This window comes from Nicotiana sylvestris, chromosome 8, assembly GCF_000393655.2.
Source record: "Nicotiana sylvestris chromosome 8, ASM39365v2, whole genome shotgun sequence".
Lineage (NCBI taxonomy): Eukaryota > Viridiplantae > Streptophyta > Magnoliopsida > Solanales > Solanaceae > Nicotiana > Nicotiana sylvestris.
Window position 1 is genome coordinate 174,410,825 of NC_091064.1, and position 13,665 is coordinate 174,424,489.

At 38.0% G+C, this 13,665-nt stretch overlaps 1 protein-coding gene across 1 annotated transcript; it reads left to right on the forward strand.

The window, feature by feature from the left end:
- The first annotated feature begins 5,405 nt into the window (after positions 1-5,405).
- On the forward strand, positions 5,406-9,812 carry LOC104247157 (elongation factor 2). Its single transcript, XM_070153036.1, has 3 exons — positions 5,406-5,485; positions 6,725-6,860; positions 7,148-9,812. Exons 2-3 carry the CDS (start codon positions 6,770-6,772, stop codon positions 9,586-9,588), a joined length of 2,532 nt encoding a protein of 843 aa, XP_070009137.1. The 5' UTR covers positions 5,406-5,485; positions 6,725-6,769; the 3' UTR covers positions 9,589-9,812.
- The last annotated feature ends 3,853 nt before the right edge of the window (positions 9,813-13,665 follow it).

Consider the following 13,665-nt stretch of genomic DNA (forward strand, 5'->3'; position numbering starts at 1 on the left):
CCTCCTAAGACTCCTCAGCTTAATGGTTTAGCGGAAAGGATGAACAGGACATTGATGGAAAGAGTCAGATATTTGCTTTCTGAAGCAAAGTTGTCGAATTCCTTTTGGAGTGAGGCTTTGTTGACCGCCGCACATGTTATTAATCTATCCCCTGCGGTTGCTTTGCAAAGTGATGTTCCAAACAAAGTTTGGTATGGCAAGGATGTTTCCTATGACCACTTGAAAGTGTTTGGTTGCAAAGATTTTGTACATGTGCCTAAAGATGAGAGGTCAAAATTAACTGCCAAGACAAGGCAGTGCATCTTCATTGGTTATGGCCTTGATGAGTTTGGTTACAGGCTATATGATCCAATTGAGAAGAAGGTTGTGAGAAGCCGTGATGTTATCTTCGTGGAGGATCAAACCATTGAAGATATTAACAAAGCGGAGAAGTTAAAATCTTCAAGTTCTGAAGGTTTAGTTAATCTTGATCAAGTTCCTCATACAAATGGGGATGACGCTGGTGGGCTCAATAATGATGGTGATGCCCAGAACCATATTCCTGATCAACATATTGATGGTGATGGTAATAATAATGCTAATGTTGATGAGGTAGATGCTCATACTCACGAAGCTGTTGACGAGTTAGATATTCCACTCAGGAGGTCTTCTAGACCTCGTACTCCTTCCTCCCGTTATTCACCCAATGAGTATGTATTACTCACTGATGGGGGAGAACCTGAATGTTATGCGGAGGCTATAGAAGATGAGCACAAGGATCAATGGATTGAAGCCATGCAAGATGAGATGAAATCTCTGCATGAGAACCATACTTATGAGTTGGTGAAATTGCCTAAGGGCATGAGAGCTTTGAAGAACAAGTGGGTGTTCAAAGTTAAAGCTGAAGAACATAGTTTGAAGCCCAGATACAAAGCTAGATTGGTTGTCAAGGGATTTGGTCAAAGGAAAGGTATTGACTTTGACGAAATATTTTCTCCTGTCGTGAAAATGTCCTCCATTCGGACAGTTCTTGGTTTGACTGCCAGTCTTGATTTGGAGATTGAGCAGATGGATGTGAAGACTGCTTTTCTTCACGGTGACTTAGAAGAGGAGATTTATATGGAACAACCTGAAGGCTTCAAGGCAAAAGGTAAAGAAAATCTTGTATGCAAACTTAAGAAGAGTCTATATGGATTGAAGCAAGCTCCCAGACAGTGGTACAAGAAGTTTGAGTCTGTTATGGGGGAGAAAGGCTACAAGAAGACTTCTTCAGATCACTATGTGTTTGTACAAAGATTTTCTTATGACGATTTTATCATCCTCTTGCTATATGTGGATGATATGTTGATTGTGGGCAGGAATTCTTCTAAGATTGACGAGTTGAAGAAACAGTTGAATAAGTCTTTTGCAATGAAAGACTTGGGTCATGCTAAGCAGATTTTGGGCATGAGAATTACTCGTTCGAGAAACGAAAGGAAGCTTTACTTGTCACAGGAGAAGTACATAGAACGTGTACTGGAGCGCTTCAATATGAAAAGTGCTAAGTTGGTTCGCACACCTCTTCCTGGTCATCTGAAGTTGAGCAAGAAGATGTGTCCAACAACAACGGAGGAAAAAGAGAGAATGGCCAAGATTCCTTATTCCTCTGCCGTTGGAAGTTTGATGTATGCAATGGTATGCACTCGACCAGATATTGCTCATGCAGTCGGTGTTGTTAGCAGATTTCTCGAAAATCCAGGAAAAGAGCATTGGGAAGCTGTAAAGTGGATACTTAGGTATCTAAGAGGAAGCTCACGTGAATGCTTATGTTTTGGAGGATCAAATCCAATTTTGAAGGGCTATACAGATTCTGATATGGCAGGTGACCTTGATAACAGAAAATCCACTACTGGATATTTGTTTACTTTTTCAGGGGAGCTATATCATGGCAGTCGAAGTTGCAGAAGTGTGTCGCACTATCTACAACTGAAGCGGAGTATATTGCGGCTACTGAAGCTGGCAAAGAGATGATATGGCTAAAGAGATTTCTTCAAGAACTTGGATTGCGACAGATGGAGTATGTTTTCTATTGCGACAATCAGAGTGCAATATACCTGAGCAAAAACTCCATGTACCATGCTAGAACAAAACACATTGACGTCAGATATCATTGGATTCGTGAGCAAGTGTAGAACGAATCATTTCAAGTCAAAAAGATTCACACGAGTGAAAATCCTGCAGATATGTTGACCAAGGTGGTACCAAAAGACAAGTTCGAGCTATGCAAAGAACTTGTCGGCATGCACTCAAACTAGAAGATAATGCTACCTCCTCTAGATGAATGAGACTGGAGGGGGAGATTGATATGGTGTCCATCTCATTCAAATGATTTGATAGCCAATTTTGTTGACTTGGTTTGGTAGCCAACCTTGTTGAATTTATATAATTTGGTAGCCAATTTTATTGACTTGGTTTGGTTTGGTAGGCAACCTTGTTGAAATTGTGAAAATGGTGTGTCAATTGTCAAATATTGTAGGCTTTAGAGAGTGAGGTTTTGGCTATAAAAGGAGAGCTTTAACTCTCATTTCTATACACCAACAAAGAGAGAAAAAAGAGAGCAAAGTATTCCATAAACTATAAGAAAATAGTTTGTGAAGAAAAATAGAGTGTGAGAGATATTGTAGTGAGGTGGAAAAAGCAAAAGAATGTTTATTTCTTTTGAGGGTGTAGTGGTCTTAGGAGTATTTTTTACTCGTTACTACGCAATGTAAAATTCCTCGTTATAGTGATACCAGTTGCTCTTCTTGGCCGTGGTTTTTTTCCTTATTCAAAAAGGGTTTCCACGTAAAATCTTGGTGTCATTATTGCTGCATTTCTATTCTTGCTGATTTAACCATAACTTAGTGTTCTGCGTTTATCACTAATACTGTGAATACTATTTTTTCGGGGTTTATTCCCAACAGTATACTATACAATTAGCTGTATAAAATTATTTTTAGTTTAGTTCTCCTCAGGAATTTTAATCGCTCTTCGAAAAATTCTGTTGTTATTAATCACCAAATTATTCAGTAATCTCTCTATGCTCTTTTCGAAAACTGCAAGACAAGAAAATCCAGCAATGAACTCTAGTCGGAAAACATAATGAAACATAGAAAATTGAAACCCGACCGGAGCCTTTGACTGGACAACCACAACGATGATCACAACCTCTTGTTAGAAATGAACGAAGACCCAGAACAGAGAACTCGCAAGCGACCTCGACCGAGGCCTTGTAGATCGATAAGTTAGCTAAAAGGACTCTTTAATTTCTTGGTTTATTAGGCTGCTTCGATGATGGGTTTTGGTAGAAAAGTTGGCTTATGGTACTTGTTTCAGGGAGCTCTCATGTAGTATCCATGGTGGTTTAAAGGTTGGGAGGAGGCTGGGGGGTTATGGAGAAGCTGCGGTGATTGAATTCACCGCCCACATATTTTGGCACTTAATTAATGGAGTTTTAGACAGAGAGAGGCCGTAGAGAATGGGGAAAGAGGGGTGGAGAGAAAATATGAAAAAGATGTAACTAAATTTCCTAATTTAAGGCGCTAATAATGGATTATATATAATTTGTAAGTAATTCATATTTAATACGGGTAATATACAAAATTAGGATAATTTTGATAAATAAATTTCAAATATTGTGTAGGAAGGAAAAAATCTCTAAGTTGAAAGTAACAAACAATGATAGAGATAGAATCAAAGATAAGTAAATAGCTATAAAATTAGATTGAAGAGAGCAAAAAATTAGAAGATAAAAAATATCACTCCATTTATTAGTATAACCAAGTATCAAACACATCAACAAATATTATTTTCTAATAAAAGTAAGAATAATTTGGCCATAAAGACAAGAAAATGCAAATGAATGAAAATTCTCATTAATTATTGATGATCATTACAACATTTTTATAAGAAAATCTTACAAAGAGCACTACTGCCTTATTAAAAAATGCACTATTATTGATGTACTAAAAAAGGCATTATTTAGCAACAACTAGCCATTTTAGTTATGCTACAAAAAGGTGTTTGGATTGGCTTTTAGAAAGTAGCTTATAAGCTAAAAGTCAAAAATCATAAGTTAGTAATACCCAACTTTTGCCTTATTTTTGTACTTTTCATGCTTAAAAGTAAGCATTTTAAGTATTTTTATCATTATCAAATACCACAAAAACTAAAAAAAAATACTTAAAAGCCAATAAGCACTTAAAATAAGCCAATCCAAACACCCTAAAAATAGCCAAAAAAAAATATCAATAATATACAACATTCAAAAAATATAGGCAATTTTTTATTTTTTATTTTAGTGGGCATTATTGTGATTCATTAAAAATACATAGATGAAGCAATATACAAAATTTGACAAGTTTGAAGATGAATTAGACTAGTTTGGAATCAAAATTCATTATTGATGACATACAATATTAAAAAAATTAGGTAAAAAAGAATTTTTATGGGTATGATTGGAATCCGTTAAAAACATATAGATGATGCAGTATATAAAAATTGAGCAAGATTGGAGATGGTTTGGACTGGTTTGGTATAAAAATTTGTAGTTAAAATCGAATTTAAAAAATTCTTCTTCAACACATGTATCAAGCATGCAATACACATGCATCTCTCACACAGGTATACATGGATATACATGTGATACGCATTTGATGCAAATATGATACATATGTGATATATAAATGATACACAATGTGATACACATATCATCTTTTTTCATGTTCATCTTCTACTTCGAAATTTTAATTCAAATAACCTCAAAGCTCAACCAAATCATCCCAAAGCCGAGATTCAAATTTTTTAAGATGTACCCAATCTATTCCAACAACATCCATCCCAAAGAAAGCCAAACATTTTTTTTTTTTGCTACAAATAGCTAATTGGCTAATATTGGTAATATTTGGCTAGTATTAATAATATTTTATGAATGGATCAATTTTTATAATAAGTTGCTTACGGGGAGATATAGTTGGTAGTTTTCCTTTTTTATAACAGTATAGATAAGCATTGGAGCTGCAATATAGATTTTTGTTTACCGAGAGTTCAAGCCTCTCTCTTTTCGTATCTTCGAGATAGATAGATTAATCGGATCTTTACACAAATAAGCGTCTGGATCTATTATTTACTTTAACTGCTATACATATATTATATACTGATTGTACATAATTATACATATAAATTATACACATACTATACATCTACGGACTATTTTTAATTTTAAGTGGTTTGATGGACAAGTATTTAGGTTAACTCTTCTAGATTAATATGAGTTTCTCTTGCTTGGACCATGGGCCAATCAAAAAGTTCAAATGGACCGACTAAAGGCCCATTCACATTGTAACGTGGCCCAAAATGCTGGCTCTTCAGCTGCGGCCCATAAAGACGGTATATACCATCGCACAATGCGAAACCTCAGCTTATCATAGCGGCAGAATTGTAAGGTCTCTCAATCACAATAATCGCCGCCTACTTCTCTCTATACTCAGTAAGACTCTACTTTCTCTCTCTTTCTGACTAAGATTTGTACAATTCTTTCCTATTCTCCATTTTTTCACGATTATTGTTTGATCTGTGTTGCGATTTCGCTATTCTCTGCTAAATTCAATATCTGTATTGAATTGTCTTTATGAATCTTATTGTAGTGCTTTTGATAGGTTGGTATATCTAGATCTAGCTTAGATCTGCTGTTTATTTGCAGTTCTGTTCATGTTGTTTTTCATGTGATGCTTTTAGTTTTACGTTCGTAAGTTGGAAGCTTATGGATTCAGTGTTACATTTTAGGATGTGTAATTTGTTTGATGTTTGGTTTGGTATTGAGTTCATTTAATACTATGGAAGTTCTCTTTTTCTCGGATAAACTTGTGATAGAGTTTTTTCATTTCTGATGATTTCCTGATATATATATATATATATATATATATATATATATATGTGTGTGTGTGTGTGTGTGTGTGTGTGTGTGTGTGTGTGTCTGTGTGTGTGTCTGTGTATATACATGTCTGTGTTTGTGTTAAAATTGAGTTTCTCGATTGTTGATGATATCTGTTATGGATATATATGCTATATATATGTGTTTGTGTAGATACATGTTTATATATGTGTCTGTGTGTATACATGTCTGTGTTTGTGTTAAAATTGAGTTTTTCGATTGTTGATGATATCTGTTATGGATATATATGCTATAAGACTGTGTTTAGCTAGTTTGCATGTTTTGCAAGCATGATGGACTACTAGTGGTTGTATTTGACCAAAAACGTGAATAATAGACTGTCTGTTTCAGCTCTGTGTGGTTTTATAGGCTTCATGCAAGCATGATGGACTACTAGTGGCTGTATTTGACCAAAGACTGTCTGTTTCAGCTCTGTGTGGTTTTATAGGCTTCATGCAAGTATGATGTGTTATTTTTGTTCTGTATGTATCTCGCCCATTAGCTTTTTTTATTTTGTTTTGATCACTCTGATGCATGGAGCTGTCTTTTAGTGGAATGGTGTTTTTTTATCGTGTAACCATTTTTTTTAATTTTCTATTTATACATATAAATGAACTTGAATTTTCAGTCTACACTGAATTTGTCAAATTTGTCTGTTTGTATTCTACCTAATAATAATAATTTTGTAACCTTCATGCATATGAGATGTGTTAGTTCTACCTGTTCTTCTGTTTGGATCTTTTCGAGTGGATCTTTTTGGTTAGTCTAATTTTGTGTTGTGGTTTCAAATGTCAGGAACATAAATAATTCTGTAGCTGTTACAGTTAACAAGTATTCAAGATGGTGAAGTTCACAGCTGAAGAGCTTAGAAACATTATGGACTACAAGCATAACATTCGTAATATGTCTGTTATTGCTCATGTGGACCATGGTAAGCAACTGAAATAATTCTGATGATGTTGCTTAATTATAGCTTTTCTTGAATTTTTTTTGTTCATATCTACTAAGAGAAACGTTATTGTGATTCCCAGTCATCACCTGGAGTGAATCTTGACATTAACATCACATTATATATTTTTTGGGTAGTACAATTTTGTTTAATGTTATTTCATTAGTTTTCTTCTCCAGTTTTCCTTTCCGTCCATAGAACAGATTTGCAGTATCGGTAATAGCATACCATCTCTTGTTCCAGTTACCTGATTATCTTTAATCTGACAGGAAAATCTACCCTTACCGACTCTCTGGTGGCGGCTGCTGGTATTATTGCTCAGGAAGTCGCAGGTGATGTCAGAATGACAGATACACGTGCAGATGAAGCTGAGCGTGGTATCACCATCAAGTCCACTGGTATTTCACTGTATTATCAGATGACTGATGAATCCTTGAAGAACTTCAAGGGAGAGAGAAATGGGAACGAGTACCTCATCAACCTCATTGATTCACCTGGGCACGTTGACTTCTCTTCTGAAGTGACTGCTGCCCTTCGTATTACTGATGGTGCACTTGTTGTGGTTGACTGTGTAGAAGGTGTCTGTGTCCAGACAGAGACTGTGCTCCGTCAGGCCCTTGGTGAAAGGATTCGTCCTGTCTTGACAGTTAACAAGATGGACAGGTGTTTCCTTGAGCTTCAGGTTGATGGAGAGGAGGCTTATCAGACATTTTCCAGGGTTATTGAGAATGCTAATGTCATCATGGCTACATATGAGGATCCCCTTCTCGGTGATGTCCAGGTCTATCCCGAGAAAGGTACTGTTGCTTTCTCTGCTGGATTGCATGGATGGGCTTTCACTCTCACCAACTTTGCCAAGATGTATGCTTCCAAGTTTGGAGTTGACGAGTCTAAGATGATGGAAAGGCTGTGGGGTGAGAACTTCTTTGACCCTGCCACTAAAAAGTGGACCACCAAAAACACAGGGTCTGCTACATGCAAGCGTGGGTTTGTTCAATTTTGTTATGAGCCAATCAAGCAGATTATTAACACTTGCATGAACGATCAAAAAGATAAGCTCTGGCCGATGTTGCAGAAGCTTGGTGTAACCATGAAATCTGAGGAGAAAGAGTTGATGGGCAAAGCACTAATGAAGCGTGTGATGCAGACCTGGCTTCCTGCAAGTACTGCTCTTCTGGAAATGATGATCTTTCATCTGCCATCTCCTTCCACAGCTCAAAGATACCGTGTGGAAAACCTGTACGAGGGACCTCTTGATGATCAATATGCCAATGCCATCAGGAACTGTGACCCAGAAGGGCCACTTATGCTTTATGTATCCAAAATGATTCCAGCATCAGACAAGGGTAGATTCTTTGCTTTTGGTCGTGTGTTTGCTGGTAAGGTTTGTACTGGCATGAAGGTCAGAATCATGGGTCCCAACTATGTACCTGGTGAAAAGAAGGATTTGTATGTTAAGAATGTGCAAAGAACTGTTATTTGGATGGGTAAGAAGCAAGAAACTGTTGAGGATGTCCCCTGTGGTAACACTGTTGCTATGGTCGGTCTGGATCAATTTATTACCAAGAATGCAACATTGACCAATGAGAAGGAAGTCGAGGCCCATCCAATCAGGGCAATGAAGTTTTCTGTCTCACCAGTTGTGCGTGTTGCTGTTCAGTGCAAGCTTGCATCTGATCTTCCCAAGCTTGTTGAAGGGTTGAAGCGTCTGGCTAAGTCTGATCCTATGGTTCTTTGTTCTATTGAAGAGTCTGGAGAGCATATCATTGCTGGTGCTGGAGAACTCCACCTTGAGATCTGCTTGAAGGACTTGCAGGATGATTTCATGGGTGGTGCTGAGATTATAGTGTCTGATCCTGTTGTGTCCTTCCGTGAGACTGTACTTGAGAAGTCTTGTCGGACTGTGATGAGCAAGTCCCCTAACAAGCATAACCGTTTGTACATGGAAGCTAGACCCATGGAGGAAGGGCTTGCTGAGGCTATTGACGATGGACGCATTGGCCCTAGGGATGATCCCAAAGTTCGTTCCAAGATCTTGTCTGAGGAGTTTGGTTGGGACAAGGATCTTGCAAAGAAAATTTGGTGCTTTGGTCCAGAGACAACTGGTCCCAACATGGTGGTGGATATGTGTAAGGGAGTTCAGTACCTGAATGAAATTAAGGATTCTGTTGTTGCTGGTTTCCAGTGGGCTTCCAAGGAAGGTGCATTGGCTGAAGAGAACATGAGAGGTATTTGCTTTGAAGTCTGTGATGTCGTTCTTCATGCTGATGCTATTCACAGGGGTGGTGGCCAAGTTATTCCCACTGCTAGGAGGGTTATCTATGCTTCTCAGCTTACTGCCAAGCCTCGCCTGTTGGAGCCGGTTTACCTTGTGGAGATTCAGGCTCCAGAGCAAGCCCTTGGTGGCATTTATGGTGTTCTGAACCAGAAGCGTGGACATGTGTTCGAGGAGATGCAGAGGCCAGGGACCCCTCTTTACAACATTAAGGCATACCTTCCTGTCATCGAGTCTTTTGGATTCTCAGGTACCTTGAGGGCAGCTACTTCCGGTCAAGCTTTCCCACAATGTGTGTTCGATCATTGGGACATGATGTCATCCGATCCATTGGACGCTGGTACACAAGCTCATCAACTCGTCCTTGATATCCGCAAGAGGAAGGGTTTGAAGCAGGCAGTGACTCCTCTGTCTGAGTTTGAGGACAAGTTGTAAGCATGTAGATGGTTCAGCTTGGCGGGAGGTTTTGATGGATACATGCTTAGTCCGGATCTGCATAAGTTTTGTTTTACATTTATCTGTGTTTTGGCGTACTTTTTACCATTTTCCATGATGTAGGAGTTTAAATCGTAAGTCAGCTATTGCAGAACTTATTTGTCATCTAAATGGACGAGAATGTTGCTGTGGCTTTGTTTTTGAAGTATCTTAGTTGTTGCTCATTGCTTTTGTTGCTTCGGTGGATCTCCCCTCCATGCTAATCTTTCTAACTCTCCATGTGTCATTTCATGGAATGTTGATGTGGAGTAGTCTCCATTTTGTTTGTTTACCCCTGAATTAGCCCCAGGCTGAGTTTTTCGTATATAGATTACTTGAATGGTACTTTTTGGTGGTAATATGATGAGCATGTTATAGTAATTTTGCAAAGAAAACAGAGTCTGTTTTGGGATGCAGAAAAAAATAATTATTTTTTCTGGTCTACTGATTTAGTAATGTCTTTATTTCACTTCTGTTATCTTCCTCTAGACAGGGTGCCTTATTTCTTAGCTTCTGAGGATAGCAACAACCACAACAGCCCAGTATAATCCTACAAGTGGGGTCTGAGGAGGGTAATATGTACGCAGACCTTACCCCTACCCCGAGGGGTTGTTTCCAGGAGACTCTCGGCTCAAGAAGGCAACAAGAGACGATATATTAGTATCATCAATAGACTCATAATAAAATAACAACAATATAAGAAATACGAAATAAATGGATGACATAATAATAATCAGCAGATAAAGCCCTGCATCAGTAGATGACCAGTAGCAGCCAAAGACTAACTCCTAATTGGCTAGTGTCACGCTAATGCGTTGTATAAATATTCACAACTTCCCCATAACCTATAACCTTAATGCTCGACCTGCACAATTCCCTGTCAAGGGCCATGTCTTCAGTAATCCTAAATCGCGCCAAGTCCTGTTTGATCACCTCTCCCCAATACTTCTTAGGTCGCCCTCTACCTCTCCTCGTGCCCACCACAACCTCGTGCTCACGCCTCCTCACTGGTGCATCAGTGCTCATGCCTCCTCACTGGTGCATCAGTGCTCCTCCTCTGAATGTGCCCGAACCATCTGAGTCTTGCTTCCCGCATCTTGTCCTCCATGGGGGCCACGCTCACCTTGTGTGTAATGATAGCAACACCTTGAATGATATCTTATAATCCAAAATGCTTTTCAGAGTTCTCACCTTTTTCCAGTTGTAAGTGCCAACCTTGAATGATAGATGTAGCTTGCTGGCTGGTTAAACAAAGTGTATATGCAGCTATAGAACTGTGTAGAAGCTAACAAGTGTGCCGTTTCCTACCACCTCTTCCTTCCAGATCTAACCTGTTGGTCTACTAGCTAACTATAGTTTCTGCTACGGTTCTAGGGAAGCTCTAGTTAGTATGAATTCAAATCCTCAAGTCCTCCATAAGGTATCCTAAGAGTATATCCAATAGCATCTAAAATCTTCCTTTTAAGGGCTTCGCAAGAGAAATTTCTTTATTACGTGTGAAAGCATCTCGTGAAATGTATCAAAGCAAGTTGGAGCGAAGCTTCACTCTCTTTATTGGTTGCTGAATTGCAAGAAACGCTTTGAGCAATAACATTAATTCTTGATTAAAAAATATGAAAACATATTGTAATATCTGAAGCAACGAGCTTTTCAATCAGAGAATGAGAGAAGTCTATGTCCAGGATGAGACCCTTCCAACTTGACCAACTGTCCCAAAAATGCAATATCTTTTAAAAAATTGTCCAAAAGGGAAAATCTTCATCCGTCCACCCTAAGTTATCGAATAGTGGTGGCATTATCAAGTCCTTCATAGACAATCTGGACATTATCGACTAGTGGTGGCATTGTCAAGTCCTTCATAGACAATCTGGCGTTGTTTTAGACTGCAAAGCTGATATGAGAGCTTCAATCAGGGGACAGATTGGAGTCCTTAAGGCCATCTAAAATTTCTAACGGATTCCGTTGGTTTGATGAGAAGGGGGTTCCACGGAGCAAAGACAAATCCAACTGTTTCTTGACTCGTGCGAGAGAAGCAGCAGACAACGTAAACATGTCTCTCTTTTCAGAAGAAAAAAACACGTCTCTCTTTCAGGTGTTTGGTGGAAAACACGAATGTTGAAGATCTGGCAATGCAATTCATCTCAAGTTTGTGCGATCCCTAACCTAAAGTCGAGCCTCATGAGGCAGAAGAATCAAGTAATTACATTGCAGTCTTAAAAGCTTTATCTTACTGAGGAATTTGTTGCCGGATCTATGATATTGAGGAGATAGTGTTCTGAGCTTAGGAATATTTCTTGTGTGCTATTTGGCCTAGAAGAGGGAGTGGATTCTGAATTCAGTTCAAATTCAACTCAGCCCCCGCATTAGGCAAGATCATTCAGGAGGTTAAACTTATTAGTCAAGAAGGCAGGAAGATAATTCCAGATGAAGGCAATGAGCATCCCAAATCAATCAAGTAGAATCATGTTAACAAGTCGATTACATAAGTTTGGTTTTGCAAGCCAAACCCTGATATTCCCTCAGAGTTGGTTTAAGTGGAAAGAGATATAGCAGAAACATGTCAAGGACTTCCTCTATTTGCTCTTTTGATAGCTGGATTTACTAGCTAAAAGGGAGAAGACACAATAATGTTGGATAATATCTGTAGACGGTTTGAGTTCAAATATTGGTATTGATTCAAACCAGCTTTTTGATATATTATACTTCAGTAACCAGCACTTACCAGATTGGTTGAAATAATGCTTTAGTTTCTTATTTAGCATTCCACGAGGGCAAGGAAATTCCAGTTACTAAGCTGACTAAGGTTGTCGAAGGAGTTTTGTCAAGTAATTGGAGGAAAGAGATTGGATGATGTAGCAGCTGATTATTTAATTTGATGGTTGATATAGTTGTAATTGCCAAAAGAAATTAAATGGCGGGATAAAAAGAAGCTGTCTTTATAATCTAGCACATGAATTCTGTGGGGGAAAAGCCGAAGAAAAAAAAATTCTGTTGTCTTTCTAATCCTTAGGATCTTGAAGCGGATCCCCATTATTTTTTCTCTTCAAATCCTAAGATTTACTATGATTCTAAGAACAATAACAGCTGTGCATTTGCTCGAAAAAGAGTCACTCTCTCCTGTCAAAGCTTTCAGGTTCACTTGTTTGCTCTCTTTCTTGTTTGCACCTAGTTATTTCTTCCCAAACTTCCATTGTGATGTCTAATTTATTACTATAAGTACTTCCTCCGTCTCATTTTAATTATCGCTTTAGCTCAAAAATTTTATTCCAAACTAATTGTCACTTTAGGAATTCAAAATTAAATTTGTTAATTATTTTTAAATAGTGGTTCTTTTTAATACTACTCAATTCTCAAAAAGCATTTATTAGGAGTAACTTAGGAAACTATACCTTATACTTATTGTTTTCTTAATGGACGTGAAAAGAACTAAAGCGATAATTAAAATGTGAGGGAGGGAGTATCTTCTTAAATTGTTAGACTTTGGGTACATCTTATGTAGGAGACGATTTCCCCGATGAAATGGTGTGATGTTGATTCATCTAAAGTACTTAATTCCTTACTGGTGCAATTGGTTCAATTTCATCCTCCCTAGACAATCTCAGATACTTGGATACTTTCCTTTCCGTGGTGAAGGGAACAAGAATTCCAGTAACTATTACTGCTATTTTGAACTTGGTGTCCATAAATTTTTTTCTTGTAAATATTTCCTCACCTAGTAAAAAACAAATAGTTTCAAATACTACTGTTTGGCAATAATACTGCTATTGGTAATACTAGCAACAACAATTTTTGTCCTCTTTCTATTTTGTCTTCCAATTTCCCAATGCTGCAGCCGTTATACCTCGTAATTCAAGAAAAAGACACATCTAGGCCACTTCATCAAGAACCAAGTGCCAACACATTTCTGATCAAACAACACTCCAAATTCTGAGAGCCCCTTTACAAATTTAAACAAGTTTTTGGAATTCACTCCACCATTTTCCTTTTAAAAAAATGCCTGTCTCTTTGTACCTACTGTTTTGTTTACCTTTCGTATTC

Bases quoted from the DNA above. Each gene is read 5' to 3' on its own strand.
- LOC104247157 (XM_070153036.1), top strand. From the start codon at position 6,770: ATGGTGAAGTTCACAGCTGAAGAGCTTAGAAACATTATGGACTACAAG. The intron at 6,861-7,147 runs GTAAGCAACTGA...TTAATCTGACAG, and splicing joins TATTGCTCATGTGGACCATG to GAAAATCTACCCTTACCGAC.